Below are 18,998 nucleotides of genomic sequence, written 5' to 3'. Positions count from 1 at the left end.
TGCGGCCCTTTTGATGCACCGCCGTTGGAAATTAGGTTAAGCAATTTTTTTAGTTGGCCGAAATAACCAAAAGTACCGACAAACGTTCGTTTGCGTGTGTTAATCTCTCCCCACTTGACAACCGATGTTAGCTTGTTTACGTTCCTTTGACTTCCCAGTTTCCGACTGAATAATTGCCAGACTTTAAAAACATTAAGTACTGCAGTCGATTTGCCCCAGTATGGCCGTAGTCAAATAACTGAAACAAGGAAAAGAGTATTTAATCAATTAAAATTACTATTTATGTATTCCAATAACCTAATGGCATAAGATTTTTAAAACCGTAACGCGGTAGATTTTTGAAACTGCAAGGAAATGTCACACTTTGGTGCCCCATGATTGATGCGAATTTTGTTTTTCTTAATTATTTTAAAGAAAAATACGTTTCCATAAAATTTTGTTTCGATACATTTTTGAAGGTGTAGATGATTATGTTGATAAAATTTATTCATTTGTTTTACTTTGGACTTTTTTTTTCCCTCAGAAAGTGAAGAAAGATGATATTCCCAGTTTACATTTACTTGGAATATTTTCGTCATGATTTCTAATTTTATATTGCTAATGAGTAATAGCAATTACAATAAAGCAAGCTTTTTTTTTAATTAAGCCGGATAATGATCATGAGTAAGTTAATGAATGTTTAAAAAAGTATAAAATTCTCCTTTTATTATTTTCAAAGTAAAAATATTTATAAGATTTTGATTTCATCAAGATAAGGCTTAGAAAACTCATCTCTGCAAAATTTCTCTTCAAAAAATTCATTATTAGAAAACTTTGAAGATATACAGTTTCGTGGAGCACTAAACTGTAGGTATACCACTACAGTGACTAATCTAATTGAAAACAATTGAACTTCCGTTATCACGTCATTGATTAACATTTATAGATATATGTTTAAATTAATTTATTAAAGCATTTATTTTAATAAAAAATTGAATTGAAATTATCTATAATTTTTTTTTAATAATTCAGAAAATAAATAATTTCAATAAGTATTGAAATCATAACGAACCGAAATATACGAAACTAATATTGAACATCCTCAATATTTCAAGATGGTGAGTGATTTTCACGTCTTCTTTGAATTAGTTGTATTTCTTTAATACATAAAGTTTACTTATCTCATCTAGCTTAGCAATTATCAACTAATGAGAATAATATGATTGTGTTTATTCATATTTTATGGAGTGATTCCTCAAACAGGGTTTAATGAACCTCGTTAAATTAGAAGTTGCGTTGTCATCGCGATGCCGAGCGCGGTCATAAAACCTCGATTTCTTATTAAAAAAGAAGCACCGGTCATCTATTCATTGATTTTTCTTATTTCCTCCTTTCTGATTATTCCCTCGGTTTCTTTGATATTATATTTTCCTTGTAACGGTCTCTAAATTCCAATATATCCTATGTAGATGTACTTCCCTGTAGTCAAACACCACTTCTTCACGTATAACAACTATGCGGAGTTAAAAAATCAGTGTAAATCGTAACATAATTTTCATATAGAACAAGATTTTTTCCGGAAATTGTATTTTAATAAAATGCTTTATAATTTACCATTACATTTTATTATTATTATTATTATTGTAAATTTGTTATGAAATACATTTTATTGTTTGGTCTTAAACATACTCGGATTTCGTAGATTCACCTACAATAAAGCTTATCGCCGTTTTGTGTAAGCGACCGGCGAATTCAGCTCAGCTACTAGTTTTCGATTAGTTGTAGCTAATTTTCTTCATTTATATCGTTAATACTGTAGAGAAAACCATGAACAACATACAATCTCATTCGATCTCGTCTAATGAATCTTCTATTTGCTTTGTTCTCACTCCTTAAGTATATAAACGAACTGGTGAACCCCTCACAACTTCCACTTGATTCCAGTTCCTCGTTTATTATTTTTAAAAGAATACATAAATAAATTCTGCTTTTGGGATGCTTATAAAATTAAGATTTTAAAATGTTCGATAACGTCATTGCTTCATATATGCATTTATTTTAGATGCTCGGGTAGACACCACCTAGGTTCTCTACTTTCTCCTCTTCCAGCATTATGCATTTGTTTTGATGTATCATCGTAAAATCCTTCTAGAATCTATGCTGTGATCTCTCTCTCTCTCTCTCTCTCTCTCTCTCTCTCTCTCTCTCTCTCTCTCTCTCTCTCTCTCTCTCTCTCTCTCTCTCTCTCATTTCTTTTATATTACTTGGGGAAATTTAGCCATATTGATATTACCTGTGTCCTTATAAATTGGTCAGGCATAAAGTCAATATGGTATATTTTGACCCCTTCATAACACTTAGCTTCTGTTTGCACAATAAGTATGTATGTATACACACATAGAGAGAGAAAGAGATGTAATTCCTCTTTTCTCATTTATTAACCTATATTTCCTGGCATAAAGCTACCTCCCTCTCTACTGTATCTTCATTCGCTTGAAGGGAATCTTAGTGTTTGCAAGTTACATGGTGATCTCATCATCAATAGTGTTATAAAGGAAAAGCATTCAGTACCCTCTGTAAATTAGTTGGCATTAGGAAGAGCATCCAGCCATTGAAACCATGCTAAAGCAGATATTGGATCATGATGCAGTCCTTGAGCCTTTCAGATCCTGTCAATCTGTCCAGTCCATGCTGGCATGGAAGATGAACATTAAAAGATGATGATGACACAGAATCGATTTACTTAAGAACGTAGATAAATATATTATCTCAAAACATATTTTCATCACTATTATAATTTTTCCTTGCAGTCTTTACTTTGACTTGTTGCTTAACCCTTTTGATATCAACCCACCTGAAACCATCTCGGGCTCTGTAGTTTTCAAAAGTTCTGACTTAAAATCTTCCACCTAACCTTAGTCACAATTTATGTTCCTAACACCAGGTTAATGATAACTAAGTTGTTTTACTAAATTCTTTGTTATATTTAAAATTAATTACAAGAAACACAGAGCATCTCAACTGAAATATGGTAACAAAAGGATTAAGTAATTTCTCTTCATCAAACTCTATCCTTCACCACATAGATTATCAACAAGACTGTTATTTTCTTCAGCTCCAGTTTATTTCAGTAGCAATCAAATCCCAATATGTAATCCCTAGTTTGTGACAATCACATCATTTCTTTTGTATGTGGCAACCTCTGCTCCTAATTGTCATGTCATAGCATCTTGTACAAGCATTGGGTTGGTGCATAATCATTGCGACTTTTTTTCAACAAAAACAATAACAATATTTAACAAAAACATCTTTAAATGACCATCTGCCAAGTAAATGGGAAACAGTAATTGAAGTAGATGGTGAATATGCTCCGGAATAATCATTTAAAGATGTTTTTGTTGAAAAAAAGCTGCAATAATTATGCACCAGCCCAATATCTTCTATATAGCTTTAGATTGACCAATGCTTTGTAAGTGTGATTTAATAGATGAAGGCTATGTGCAAGTTTGTATATATGTACTGGTAAAGATTGGAAAAAAAAATACGAGCATTTGAAGAGATACTTTGTGATATTCTTTCTGCCCAAGTTGCACAGACTCACCATTGCCCTCACAATGGTGTCTTTACTTATTGTCGCCAGTAAGCAAAAAGTCCTATAGTTTCAGCTTTCAACCTGTGAGAAACCAGTGAAATGAAAACTACTTATTTGGAAAGCAAGTAAGGAAGAGCATCTAGCCATAGAAAAATCTTCCTTGCAAAAATGGGCATAAAACCAAACAAAAAAACTGTGTCGTCTGATGGGTTTTTTTTTTTTTTCAATTAGGCGCAGGAGTGGCTGTGTGGTAAGTAGCTTGCTAACCAACCACATGGTTCCGGGTTCAGTCCCACTGCGTGGCATCTTGGGCAAGTGTCTTCTGCTATAGCCTCGGGCCGACCGAAGCCTTGTGAGTGGATTTGGTAGACGGAAACTGAAAGAAGCCTGTCATATATGTGTGTGTCTGTGTTTGTCCCCCTAGCATTGCTTGACAGCCGATGCTGGTGTGTTTATGTCCCCGTTACTTAGCGGTTTGGCAAAAGAGACCGATAGAATAAGTCCCGGGGTCGAGTTGCTCGATTAAAGGCGGTGCTCCAGCATGGCCGCAGTCAAATGACTGAAACAAGTAAAAGAGTAATATGTATTCAAGGTTATTTTAACTCTTTAGTATTTAAACCAGCCATATCTAACCCAAATATTCAGCCTACTTTATGTTAAAATTGGCCAGATCTCACTTCTTGCATCTACCCCACAATGTCATTCTAATAATGATTTCAAATTTTTGCCACAAGGGCAGCTTGGGGGAGAGGATTAAGTCAATTACATCAACCCCAGTGTTTCACTGGTACTTAATTTATCGACCCCGAAAGGATGAAAGGCAAAATCAGTCTTGGCAGAATTTGAACTCAGAACATAGCAACGAGTGAAATACTATTAAGCATTCTGTCCAGCATGCTAACGATTCTGCCAGTTCACCGCCTTATATCATTCTGATAATACACAATCATATCATTAAAATTTCGAAGCTACAAGATAATGAATAATGAATTTAAAACAATGTGAATAAATAAGCATTACATTTCACAGAGTAACCTGAATACTAAAAGGGTTAATCTTTGTCATCATCAGTACCGTTTCTAATTGCACTCCTTTTTTCTAGTTTACAATTTTTCTTTACACCAAATCCCCAAAAAAACACATACACAAAAAATAATTTTCTATATGATGTTGCTTTTCAATGTGAATATATATTTTAGTCATTTAAAAGTGTTATTCCAGTTTAAGCAATATTTTTTATTATTATTCTTCAGGCTCGACGTTATGATTCCAGAACTACCATTTTCTCACCTGAAGGTAGGTTGTTTTGCTTTTCTTCTTTTACTAAATCTCTTGTTTCTTCTTGAAATATTTTTTAAGTAATCAGAATTCTTTGAAAAAAATGTGCAAATCCAACAACTTTGTTGCAAAGTTCAAGAAAGTGGTTCCAGCTAGTTTCACTATTTCACTATAAAGTCTCATTTCAAATTGCACTTACCTTAACCCTTTTCTTACCATATTCCTTTTGAAATACACCTTTGTTTCAATTCGTTTTGGAAACAATGAAGAATTTCGTAAACTTTGTCATTTTTAAACTAGTTTTTGAAATATAAATTTAACTTGATATTCTGATCACTTTATAACAAGAAGATTTATACTAACCTGTCTAAAACCAGGATTGGTCACAGACAGGGTTAATGTTTAAACTGTGAATACCTGATATCAATCAATCTTACTCTTTTTTGTATTTCTGAAGAACTGTCTAACATCTTTATTTTGTTGATAAACATCTTTGCTTCCATTTTCCTACCTTAACCCAAGTTAGACAGTTATGGTATATATTCACATAAATTATTGAAATATCTACATCTACAAACCATTACATTGTGTTTACAAAGTAGGATCCTATATAAATGGAGATTTTAAATTTTTATCTTTTCATCTTTTTTAACTGACAGTTTTTGTTTTCACTTTTTAGTCAACAATATTTTTGTAATTTACTTTGGAGATTAAAAAAGAAGCATTTTAAATTGTATTTCATAGTTAAACAGCAGGAATTGTAATTTATTTAAATAAAATCTTGAAATATAATTCTTTTTATAAGCATCTTAATATTTCATTTTCAGGTCGTTTGTACCAGGTTGAGTATGCTATGGAAGCAATTGGACATGCTGGTTCTTGCCTTGGAATTTTGGCCACTGATGGAGTTCTTTTGGCAGCTGAAAGAAGAAATGTCAATAAACTACTTGATGAGGTCTCTTACTCAGAGAAAATCTACAAACTTCATGAGTAAGTCAAATTTGTGCTGTCATTCTTTTGTTGTTTTTGATAATTTGAATTTGAATAGACTGCAGTGAAATTGTGTCTGTGACCAGGCAGTAGATGTGTGACAAAACTCGATGACACTTTAAAGTATATAATCATTTCTATTATGAACATGAGGAAGACAACAAGGTAGCACAATCGTTAGAATGCTGGGCAAGATGCTTAGTGGTATTTTGCCTGTCTTTACATTTTGGGTTCAGATTCCACCAATGTTGATTTTGCCTTTTATTCCTTCAGGGTCAATAAAATAAGTACCAGTTGAACACTGGGGCCGATATGTAATTGACTTATCCCCTCCTCCAAACTTGCTGGCTTTGTGCCAAAATTTGAAATAATTATAGGTATGAGGCCTGAAATTTTGAGGGGTTGGGTTTAGTCAATACCATTGATAGCAGAACTTGACTAGTACTTTATTTTATCAGCCCGGAAAGAATGAAAGGCAAAGTTGGCCTTGGTAGGATTTGAACTCAGAACAAAAAGTCAGAAGACATATCGATGATGGGGGTCAGAATTATGATATGTGTAAGGAAGGGCATCCAGCTGTAGAAACTCTTCCAAATCAAGATTGGAGCCTGGTGCAGCCATCTGGTTCGCCAGCTCTCAGTCAAAATCGTCCAACCCATGCTAGCATGGAAAGCGAACAATATATATATTGTACATGTCATGAATATGAAAGGTTTTGCAAAACCTCTTTTAATCTTTTTTTTTTTAGTCAGGAAGGGAAGGCGGGGCCCATAACTCTTTCTAGGACCTCTGACACTGGTGAGAATAGGGATAAAGGCATCCTCAAATGAGAAACCTGGCTGAGTGCTTACAAAAGAATGAATTCCACTAAAGGCAACCGAGGAACCTTGTGGTGGGGTTAAGCCAGGCAAAAGGTTATGTCAGTCACCTAAGTAGACCACAAGGCATCCAATCCAATGTTCTTACAGGTCCACCTATCTGCTGCCTTGGATTGGTACTTTCTTTTATCAAGCCCCAAAATGATCCTTTCTACTGAAGGCACAAGGCCTGAAATTTGAGGGGTGAGGACTAGTTGATTACATCGACCCCAGTGTTTCACTGGTACTTAATTTATTGACCCCCAAAAGGATGAAAGACAAAGTCAACCTTGGCGGAATTTGAACCCAGGACATAAAGAGACAAAATGCCACTAAGCATCTTGCCCAGTGTGCTAACGATTGTGCTAGCTCACCACCTTATCAATCCCAAAATAATGAAAGGCAAAAGATGACCTCAGCTGGATCTGAACTCTGAACACGAGTTTTGGGACAAATACTGTGGAGTATTTTTGTCCTACACTCTAAGGGCTCGGCCAATTCACCACCTGTGTAAATACATAAATATATATTCCATTAAGGTTGACTTTGAATAGAACGAAAACCAGACTCTTCTAATATTCCAAAATAGGAATATGGCAAGCTGGCAGAATCATAAGTACCAGTCAAGTACTGGGGTTGACGCAATCAACTTAACCCCTCCCTGAAAATTGCTGGGCTTATGCCAAAGTTTTAGACCAATATTCCAAATAGGGTTATAGAATTGACTGAAGTAGAAAAATGCCAGACTTTTTCTTGTTAAAAAATTTGCAATTTAAAATAAGTTTGTGTATCATAAAGAAAGATGAAATAGCATTTGGCTATTTGGTAGAGCCTTTCAATTAAAAACATAGACATCCACTTCCCTTCATGATACACAAAACTTATCTCATCTTTCAAATTTTAATTTACTTTTCATTTTTGTCTCTGACTATGAAGACCTTCACTAATTTCCTCAGACTGTAGTTTGTTTGTTTATGATGGCTGTGGTGGTCAGATGTCCTGTAGGTCGAGTGATTACCTAAGTGTCCTTAGTTCAAATTCTACCTGTGGACTTCTGTTATTCCTCATATAGAACTAGCTTTGTTATGTTTAATCAGACCAATATTTCAAATTAACCATTTCCTCGTGATATTTGATTGCTTGATCCCCAGCCCCGTAAATTTCCTTGATTTCATTTGTTTTGTTATTTCAATTATTTTCCAGTGACATGGCTTGCAGTGTAGCTGGTATCACTTCCGATGCCAATGTCCTAACTAATGAACTTCGACTTATCGCTCAGAGGTTAGTTAATTACTTTTAAGAATGTAAAATATAATTGTTTTGAAATCTGCCTAACTGTCCTGTAGACAAGAACTGCCATATGAGCAGATTCATTGACGTTTGCCAATAATATTCAATACTTTCGCGTAGTCTTAATTATTAACTCTTTTCATAGTAACTATCTGAGACTATCTCTGGTTCTGTGATATAAACTTCCTGTTTCAATCCTTTAGCATTCAGATTACTCTGTCAAATTTATGCATACTTAGTCATATAATTTTGAATTACTCATGCATTATCTTGTTGCTTTGAGATTTCAACAATGCAATTGTTTATTTTTAGAATGGCATTGTAAGGTTGGTGTGAGAGGCCACATTTAGTTGATTTGAACATAAAACAGGTAGAATATTTTGACCAGATATAATGCTAAAGGGTAGAAGTGGCTGTAAGCTTAACCCTTTAGCATTTAAACTGACCATATCTCACTCAAATATTCTACCTGTTTTATGTTTAAACTGGCCAAATCTGGCCTCTAACATCTAGCCTACAATGTCATTCTAAAAATAAACAATCTTATCTTTGAAATCTCAAAAGTGTGAAGTAAGGAATGATTAATTCAAAATCAATGTGAATATCAATGCTTTATAATTAAGCAAGTTTCCATCAAAATTTTATGTTAATTTATGTTCTAAATACCAGCTTAATATTGACAGTTATTTTACTAAATTCATTATTTTCACGATTAATTAAAACTAAGTGTATTTCAATAGAAATATGGTAACAAAAGAGTTAAACAAGTGATAAATACATTATAATATATTATATGTATATATTAAACCAGTAATGTTTGTGTTGAAATTTTTGTTTTATTTTCATTCATTGTTTACACATTTTTTTAAAGGTATTTATTACAATATGCAGAACCCATGCCTTGTGAGCAAGTTGTGAGTGCACTCTGTGACATAAAGCAGTCCTATACTCAATTCGGAGGTTCGTATGTCTATCAATCCATCTATCTGTCTCGTCTCTCTACACCTGGTTCAAAGCCACCTCCCTCGATACATCACTACCCAACACTCTTATCTTGAGAGTTACTTGATACCCCCATGAGTGTTGGTGCTACACAGAAGAGACAGCTGGTACACTCAGTAAAATGGTTAGCATTAGGGAGGGCAGCCAGCAGTAGAAACAATGCCAAAATAGACACTAGAAACTAATGGTTGCCCTCAAGCTTCTCGGATCCTGTCCAACCCATGCCAGCATAGAATACAGACATAGAGTGATAATGATGATACATGTAGACCTACATAGTAGACGTGCATACAGACATGTTAAATTCACGTATTTCTTTATAGACTGAAAAAAATTATGAACAGCTTTAATAGATTTTAAACTTTTATTAGGGTCTCATCAGAATCACCTTCATCATTCTAATCCCAGAAAAACAAGTAGCCGATCTGTTTATATGCACACCAAATCAAATAGCTTCAGAGAACTGGAGTTACTAATTTGCTTATTTTAAGTGTCTAACACTTTACGTATTCAGTATATATTTTAACATTAAGGTGGTGAGCTGGTAGAATTGTTAGCATGACAGGTTTACTCTTTACCTCTTTATGCTTTTACTTGTTTCAGTCATTTGACTGTGGCCATGCTGGAGCACTGCCTTTAGTCGAGGAAATCGACCCCCAGGACTTATTCTTTTTAAGCCTAGTACTTATTCTATCAGTCTCTTTTGCCGAACTGCTAAGTTACGGGGACGTAAACACACCAGCATCGGTTGTCAAGCGATGTCGGAGGGACAAACACAGACACACAAACACACACACATATATATATACATATATACGATGGGCTTCTTTCAGTTTCCGTCTACCAAATCCACTCGCAAGGCTTTGGTCAGCCCAAGGCTATAGTAGAAGACACTTGCTCAAGGTGCCACGCAGTGGGACTGAACCTGGAACCATGTGGTTGGTAAGCAAGCTACTTACCACACAGCCACTCCTGCTTAGCAGCATTTTGTCCATCTTTACATTCTGAGTTCAAATTCTGCCCAGGTCAACTTTATCTTTCATCCTTTTGAGGTTAATAGAATAAGTGCCAGAATCGCTACACAGAATAGAATAAGTACCAGAATTGTTAGCACACCAGGCAAAATGCTTAACAGCATTTCATCTATCTTTACGTTCTGAGTTCAAATTCTGCCCAGGTCGACTTTACCTTTCATCCTTTCGAGTTCATTAGAATAAGTACAATTTGACCCCTGGGGTTGATGTAATCAGTTTAACCCCACCCATAAACTTGCTGGCCTTGTGCCAAAATTTGAAGCTGATATGTATTTTAGCATTCTTTAATTTAAACTTCGACCATTTTGTTGTACCTTTAAACAAAGATCATGATTCTATTTACTTCTGTCTATTCAGCTAACAAAAGGTTCCAATCTTCCATATAAAGCTGTCTGTAGAATTAATAAATTAATACTGTCGTGTTTTATAAATTTCTTGTAATTTTCCATGTTTATATTAATTTTCAGGTAAAAGACCATTTGGTGTTTCCATTCTGTACATGGGTTGGGATAAACACTATGGCTTTCAACTTTACCAGAGTGATCCTAGTGGAAATTATGGTGGATGGAAAGCAACTTGCATTGGCAACAACAGCGCTGTGAGTATTGTGTATTCTTATATGTCATTATCATGTTAATTATTTCTGACATAAGCATGATGTCGTTAATGTTAGGTGGTGGTGTATTTGATTGAATCAACCCAATAGTTGTCACCTTACTATCACTTGTGCTGGTCGTCACCAGTGCTGCTGGACTGGCTCCTGTGCAGGTGGCACGTGAAACATTCAAGCGAGGTCGTCACCAGTGCTGCTGGACTGGCTCCTGTGCAGGTGGCACATAAAAAGCACCATTTGGGTGTGGCCGTTGCCAGTACCACCAAACTGGCCCCCGTGCCCGTGGCATGTAAAAGCACCCACTACACTCTCGGAGTGGTTGGCATTAGGAAGGGCATCCAGCTGTAGAAACTCTGCCAGATCAGATTGGAGTCTGGTTCGCCAGACCTCAGTCAAATCGTTCAACCAATGCTAGCAATGAAAGCGGACGTTAAATGATGATGATGTTTAAAGTGTGACACTCAGCCCAATGACTGAAAACAGTTTTAAGTCATTCTTCAAGGCAGTGATCCAGTATGGTTGCAGTATAATCACCAAAACAAGTAAAAGTTAAAAGATAAGTGACTCATGCAAAAATGACTGCTTCACCTTACTCGTTTCTGGCTCCCATAGGGATACTCAAACACCTTAAACTTCATACAAACAAGGTCACATACATATGTGTGTGTGTGTGGCACAGCCATCTGGTTTGCCAGCCCTAAGTCAAAATCGTCCAACCCATGCTAGCATGGAAAGTGGACGTTAAACGATGATGATGATATGTGTATTTGTTTTGGCATCATGAAATAATTATAAACAAGTATTGCCATCATATAAGCAAAGTTTTCCATTTTCAATATTCCATGAGAGCATGTCCAACCAAGAGAAATAATATCTTGCTTGAAAATAGGTGAGAGTTTGATAAATATTTATCTAATTTGCTGAAGTTACATTTCTTTCTTTTGCTACTCTCTAACATTTTTCAAAGTTGAGATTAATTAAAAGATATTTAAAGATTGTCTTATTAAACAATCATTTTATTTTCAACCCACAGAGTGCTGTCTCGATGCTAAAACAAGAATACAAAGAAGCAGGAATAACACTGGAGGAAGCTCTTTCTTTAGCCATCAAAGTCCTTAGCAAAACATTGGATATGACCAAACTAACATCAGAGAAAGGTAAGGGATTTTATATATATATATTAGGTGTTTATTGATTAGCCGGTGTTCATTCAAAGCAATGAATAGCTCATGACAAAACCACGGTATGCTGAATCTCTTTAACCCTTTCGTTACTATATTTCTGACCAAAATACACCCCTTATGTGTTTCAATTAATTTCTAACATAATCATAAATTTAGTCTGGTTTCATTGAACATCTATAAATTTTTTATTTATCAATATATTAATGTGATTTTTGGAAGATAATTTAATGAAATGTTCTCAACCAATTCTATACTATAATTTTTGTCACAAAGTGACTCTAATTGCAGGTAGATACAGGTAAATTCAACAAAATATAAAATTATTAAAATTTTTGTTCAAACATCGCTATAGAAAATGGGTTATTAGCTAATATTCAATTGGGTATACAACAAAATTTTACTATAGAATTTGTTATTCTGGGTAACTTTCTGATACCCATAATAATATTTATGGCAAAATAAGCCTTAATTTCATTTAAGGTTGTGGGAAACCACAAACTATCCCTTCTTTCGCTTTGTTTACATTTAGCGTAACGGTTCATTTCCGCCGTAATTTTCTGATACCCATAGTAATATTTATGGGTAACTTTCTCATACCCATAATAATATTTATGGCAAAATAAGCCTTAATTTCATTTAAGGTTGTGGGAAACCACAAACTATCCTTTCTTTCGCTTTGTTTACATTTAGCGTAACGGCTCGTTTCCGCCGTAATTTTCTGATTCCCATAATATTTATGGATAACTTTCTGATACCCATAATAATATTTATGGGTAACTTTCTGATACCCATAATAATATTTATGGCAAAACAGGCCTTAATTTCATTTAGGGTTGTGGGAAATAACAAACTATCCTTTCTTTCGCTTTGTTTACATTTAGCGTAACGGTTCGTTTCCGCTGTAATGATTTCAAATAGGCTCATTCAAAAAAGTAAAAAGAAATAGTCTAAGGCTTTACTCTCCTGGGAAAGATTGTGGCTTGGTCCAGTTTCTTCAGAAAAATCACTGAAAGAAAGTTTTTAAATTTTTACTCCATTCAGGTGCCAATTCATTTTCTTTATCGCTGTTGGAGCTCTCGGATTCACTGTTTCATTTTCGGAAAATGAAACATCGGATTCATTATCAAATACCACGTGCTTTTTTTTTTCAGTCATAGAGTTAGATTTATCAAGGTCTTCAGTAGAAAAGCCTTCGAATTCTGACTCGCTGCTTGATATAATGAAATTCGTATCCATTTTTTGTCAGAATAACAAATTTTGAAAACACAATAGGAACAAATTTCGGAAAAAATCTCCCAAAATTCACGGAATTAAAATTACACTTCGATCGTTGTACAAAACTGTAGATGAACTGTTTACGAAGTATAATCACATGTTTTCACGAATGTACTAAAGAGATTTGCTCTGATATTCTCATTTAAATATGAATAGGTAAATACGGGCGGTTTGGTAACGAAAGGGATAATTATCTCATAATAATGACTTTTATTACTCTTATTACTACCTCAGTTCATCTAAATGTATATATCTGTCGTTACCTTTCATAAAAAGCCTTTTCTTTTTTTATTTACAATGTACATTTTCATTGATTTTTCTTACTTCCCCCTATATATATATATATATATATATATATATAAATAAAACAGTATTTAATGTAGTGTTTGTTTGGGTTTGGTTGTTTTTGTCAATTATAACAAGAATTTGTAGTCTTTGAATTGCATGCTTGTTTTTTTATTATAAATTTAAATTTAACCCAATCAAGACCACATTTGGTTCTGTGATATGAACTTCTTGTTTAAATTATGTATTTGCCCTTAATTAGCTGCTGTTATTTCTGTGTAGTTTGATGCTACATTCATACATCTAGTATCTTTCGTAATAAACTCACATAGTAACACGTTACCTTGGTTAGCTGCTCTTATTTCTGTATACTTTGATACTACTACATTAACCCTTTAGCATTCAGATTATTCTGTCAAATGGTTATTTATTCAGATTCTTTTAGAGACATCATGCATTGTCTCATAGCTTTGATATTTCAATGACATGGTTGTTTATTTTTAGAATGACATTGTCAAACAGATGTGATAGGCTGAATCTAGCCAGTTTGATCATAAAATATTTGGGCCTGATATGGCCGGTTTAAATGCTGGTGGGTTAATACACTAAAGCTAACCTCATGTAATAAACTCTTATGTAGTAACATGTTGCCTTAGCTGCTGTCATTTCTATACATCAATACATCTAAAAATCTTGGATCTTTTCGGTTTAAACAGCTGTTTTTTAAAATAATTTCCACGTAACTAAACACTTTTAAACTTCGTATACTGGTAGAATGTGTTTATAAAACATCTTTTTCTCTTGGCTTTATTGAGAAAATTCTATAGTTTGTAAGATATTTGTTGTTGTTTTTTCTGCAATTTCAACCAATCAATGACGTCTATTGAGGTGAAAACATTCTGTGCTGTATGAATATGTCCCTCGTTTAAGAAACAGATTGGGTTTATTTACATTTCTGAAGAAAAAAAGATACCCTTCCCCCCACCCTTAAACAGATTGAAATGCAATAGATTGATACTAGTGTCATAATTATGGGTGACAATTTCATATGACACCGCTAGAAAAAACTGCCGTTCAAACCGAAAAGATCCAAAATCTTTTGTAATAAACTATTTCTATAAAGTAAAATGTTGTCTTAGTTGCTATTATTTCTATTTATTTTGATACTACATTAATACATTTAACATACCTTTTGTAATAAACTGGGTTTTTTTTTTCCTATTTAACAGTTGAAATTGCTAAACTCACTCGCGAAAATGATGAAACAAAAATCAAGATCCTTCCCGCTTCATATGTAGAAGAGTTAATTAAGAAACATGAAGCAGCTGAGGCTAAAACAGAGGCAGAGAAGAAGAAAGAAAAACCATCAACCTCTTAAAAGTGTAGTGAGACAGTGGCGTTACACATTATGACCAGTCATTTTTTTTTATTTTCATCTTTTTTTTATTTCAACAGTTGGGTCTTGTTATTTTGGGGACACTAATCACAACTGTATTAAAAAAATATATATATAGAAAATAAGTTTCTTGTTCTTTGCTGTTATTTTTTTTAAAACCGACTTACTAGAATTGTCCACAACTGGATATTTACTTTATATTGATCTCTTTCCACAGGTACTCTATCAGCATCTTTCCCTAATCCCATACACACACACTCCTACAACCAACCCAACAACATGTCATCCCTCTCTCATCCTTCTTCTGTCTTCATCATTACTATTCTGCTGCTCTGCACTGTCAGACATCTCCTACCACCCCCTTTTCTCCCTTAACTCATGCATTTTTCATCCACCATTGACTACAGCTGCCCTTACTTAGAAAATCTACAAATTGCTCAAGGATACAAAACACCACCAGGAATGGAACTCGTGCCCTTACAATTGTGAGCTAAATATCGTAACCACTAAGCCATGCACATTACACACACACACACATATATATATATAGTTAATCCAAACATGAAAACACAACAACGTGAGGTCGTGGAACAAATATAGTATTATTGGACGCTCAGGAAGGAAGGGAAGAATGAGGGTTTTTACATTTCGAGTGGAGCTCTTCGTCAGAAACATAGGAAAAGGAAAGATCCAGAGAAGGGAAGACAGAGGGAAAAAAATCGCCAACGGTACACACGCAGTCACATTTTGATATATATATAAATAAATATCACCTTGACTGACCAGTTCGTCAGGCGTCCATTTGACACCACTGGTCACAGCACACTGTCCACTCCTCTCTGGATCGCGCCTCTCTCATCCACGTGATCCCAATCGTCCTCCTGAATATGTGCCAAGATATTGAAAAGGAAATCTCACAGAGAGTAAGGGCCAGATGGAAGGCGTTTAATGGCATAACGGATGTGCTCAAGGGAAGGTTGGACAGGACCACCCGCACCAACCTCATCAATATATACATAACACATTCTTCGTGGAAAATAGCGATTTTGATGTCTATATCTAGCATATTGACCATCCACTTTTAGTGGTCAGTCCTTTAAATTTTATATATAATCTTTTAATCTTTCTTTTACTTGTTTCAGTCATTTGACTGTGGCCATGCTGGAGCACCGCCTTCAGTCGAGCAAATCGACCCCGGGACTTATTCTTTGTAAGCCCAGTACTTATTCTATCGGTCTCTTTTGCCGAACCGATATATATATATATGGCAGACTTGACACAGTTTCTGTCTGACAAATTCCATTTAGACAGTATTAGTCAACATGAGGCTATCTTAAAAGAAACTTGCTTGAGGTGTTGTGCAGTGGGATGAGATTGAACCAGGAACCAGAAAGCTGTGAAGTAAACCTAAGCACAAGCTATAAAACGCTTTTGATGACATGAGCTATGCTCAGCTTTCTGGATAGAGTCCTCTTTACACAACTCAGACTAGCAACATAGGGGAAAACGATGATAATGAAGAGAGAAATGAGCAAAGAAAAACAAAAACACAATATATTACCACATAAGCTGTTTCACTTTATTCATAAATATTAGTTTATGTAGTTTTAGAGTTGCATGTAAGTGGAATTATAAACAAAGGTTATCTTACATAAACGTTTTTTTTATCAAAATATACTTCAATACACATATACAAATAATATTGCATTTGTATAAAAAGATATATGTGTATGTGTGTGTGTGTGTGCATTTTATATTTACACACAACAGTAAAAAGGAAACTTTGTATTTTTCATTTGCTGTTCATAAACGAAATTTTTCAGTATATTTTAAATTGTTCATTTGTTCGTTTAGCGAGCACACCATTATCATCACGACAACATCGTTTTAACATCTACTATTTCATGAGATTATGTGGAGACAGATTATCTACAGCTGGATGCTCTTCCTGTCACCAACCCATCACTTGTTTGCAAGTGAGATAATAATCTCAGTCTATTGAATAGCAAAGTATCTAGACATATTTAGAAGGAGAACAGGAAACAAATGACATCCTTTGAACAAGGCTTTTGTTTACAAAGATCATACAACATTTCCAAAAACCGGGCCTACTTTACTGATAGACTGCAAACAAATGACACAGCAAAACCAGTTTGCAACCAGCAAAGAGACATGTAAATGATGGAAATATAAACTCACTCATATATATATATATGCCGTGCTGGTGGCACATAAAAAGCACCATCCGATCGTGGACGTTGCCAGCTTCCCCTGGCACGTAAAAAGCACCCACTACATTCACGGAGTGGTTGGCGTTAGGAAGGGCATCAAGCTGTAGAAACACTGCCAGATCAGACTGGAGCCTGGTGCAGCCTCCTGGCTTCCCAGATCCCAGTCGAACCATCCAACCCATGCTAGCATGGAAAACGGACGTTAAACGATGATGATGATGATATATATATATATATATTGTTTTTATATCTAAATTGTATATAAAAACAATTTAACATTAAACCAAAGGATTATTTTAGTAAAGTAAATTTTTTTTTTTCATGCAAAAGGTTTGACAGTAACTTCAAATTCAAAGTTTCTGATGATGGCAAGCAAGCCAAAATTTTGAAGTTATTATCAACCATTCCTTTATAAAAATTTATATATATATATAAATACACAAGGTACAACATCATTGTCATTTAACGTCTGCTTTCCATGCTGGCAGGGGTTGGATGGTTTAACTGAAGACTGGCAAGCCAGAAGGTTGCACCAGGCTCCAATATGATCTGGCAAGGTTTGTACAGCTGGATGCCCTTCCTAACGCCAACCACTCCAAGAGTGTAGTGGGTGCTTTTTATGTGCCACTGGCACGAGGGCCAGTCAGGCAGTACTGGCATCGACCATGCTTGAAGGGTGCTTTTTCATGTGCCACCAGCACAGGAGCCAGTCAGGCGGCACTGGCACATCCAAATAAATATAAAATTTGATGCAGATAGCCAATGAGAATTTTCCCAGACAAAAAAAGAAAAATATGAATACTTAAATGAAGTGGTTCTCAACCATTTTTTGCCTAGGGACCCCTTTGTTTCCTATTTTATGCTACTGGACCCCCATAGCCATTCAATGTTTAAAAAACATTTATTATATTTTTATTGAATAGTATTAAGAATTACTCTTTTACTTGTTTCAGTCATTTGACTGTGGCCATGCTGGAGCACCGCCTGTAGTCGAGCAATTTGACCCCAGGACTTATTCTTTGTAAGCCTAGTACTTATTCTATCGGTCTGTTTTGCCGAACCGCTAAGTTACGGGGATGTTAACACACCAGCATCGGTTGTCAAGCGATGTTGGGGGGACAAACACATGTATATACATATACATGACAGGCTTCTTTCAGTTTCCGTCTACCAAATCCACTCACAAGGCTTTGGTCGGCCCGAGGCTATAGAAGAAGACACTTGTCCAAAGTGCCACGCAGTGGGACTGAACCCAGAACTATGTGGTTGGTAAGCAAGCTACTTACCACACAGCCACTCCTGCGCCTATTTGTTTTTTGGTTTTTTTTTTTGAATAGTAGATGTATAACCAATTTTATTGTACCTGAGTTTTAACAATAAAATCTTATATAGACCCCAGTTGAGAACCACTGCTTTACTATGTGTTTGAAATGAATATTTTAAAAGCTGAAACAACAGGAGAAGCACGGATTTCTCTATACCCATCAAATGTGTAGGTTTGTAATTCCTTGTCTTGACACCATGTGATTGTTATAAATCAGTGTCATTCATTTCTGATATTCTGCAAAAACATGTCTGGCTGTGGAGAAATATTTTGCTTGGAAACAGGTAAAGTGTTGATGACAGGAAGGACACCCAACCATAGAAAATTTGCCTCGATAAATGCCATCTGGTTGTTGCAAGCATGATAAAATAGATGTTAAAACAATGATGATATATGTAGGTGTTTTTGTCTTAACATCGTGAAACAAGTGGTGTCCTTTGTTTCCAATCTTCTGTGAAAACTTGTCTGACCATGGAGAAATACAGCGAAGGTTGGTAACAGGAAAGGCATCCTACCATAGAAACTCTGCTTCAATGAAACATGGAAAAGTAGGCATTAACTCTCTTGATACCAACCCGCTTGAGATCACCTCAGCTTCTATGATACAAACTTCATGTTTAAAGTAATCTGAATTAAAACCTTTCGAAATTTCCTGTTGATGTTCCAAA

The 18,998-nt window shown here is 35.1% G+C and overlaps 1 protein-coding gene across 1 annotated transcript; it reads left to right on the top strand.

Moving 5' to 3' along the window:
- Positions 1–1,033: 1,033 nt before the first annotated feature.
- LOC115216409 (proteasome subunit alpha type-4) lies at positions 1,034–14,900 on the top strand. Its single transcript, XM_029785720.2, has 8 exons — positions 1,034–1,097; positions 4,825–4,867; positions 5,677–5,839; positions 7,900–7,977; positions 8,858–8,946; positions 10,490–10,620; positions 11,669–11,792; positions 14,609–14,900. The coding sequence occupies exons 1-8, from the start codon at positions 1,095–1,097 to the stop codon at positions 14,755–14,757; spliced, it is 780 nt and encodes a 259-aa protein (XP_029641580.1). The 5' UTR covers positions 1,034–1,094; the 3' UTR covers positions 14,758–14,900.
- The last annotated feature ends 4,098 nt before the right edge of the window (positions 14,901–18,998 follow it).

The sequence above is a fragment of the Octopus sinensis genome, linkage group LG10, assembly GCF_006345805.1.
Source record: "Octopus sinensis linkage group LG10, ASM634580v1, whole genome shotgun sequence".
NCBI lineage: Eukaryota > Metazoa > Mollusca > Cephalopoda > Octopoda > Octopodidae > Octopus > Octopus sinensis.
The sequence above is the reverse complement of the archived record's forward strand: the minus strand, read 5'-3'. Positions and strand labels throughout refer to the sequence as shown.

Excerpts from the sequence above, each read along its gene's own strand:
- LOC115216409 (XM_029785720.2), top strand. Across the intron at positions 7,978-8,857 it reads CTTCGACTTATCGCTCAGAG|GTATTTATTACAATATGCAG; the intron begins GTTAGTTAATTA and ends ATTTTTTTAAAG. Across the intron at positions 11,793-14,608 it reads CAAACTAACATCAGAGAAAG|TTGAAATTGCTAAACTCACT; the intron begins GTAAGGGATTTT and ends CCTATTTAACAG.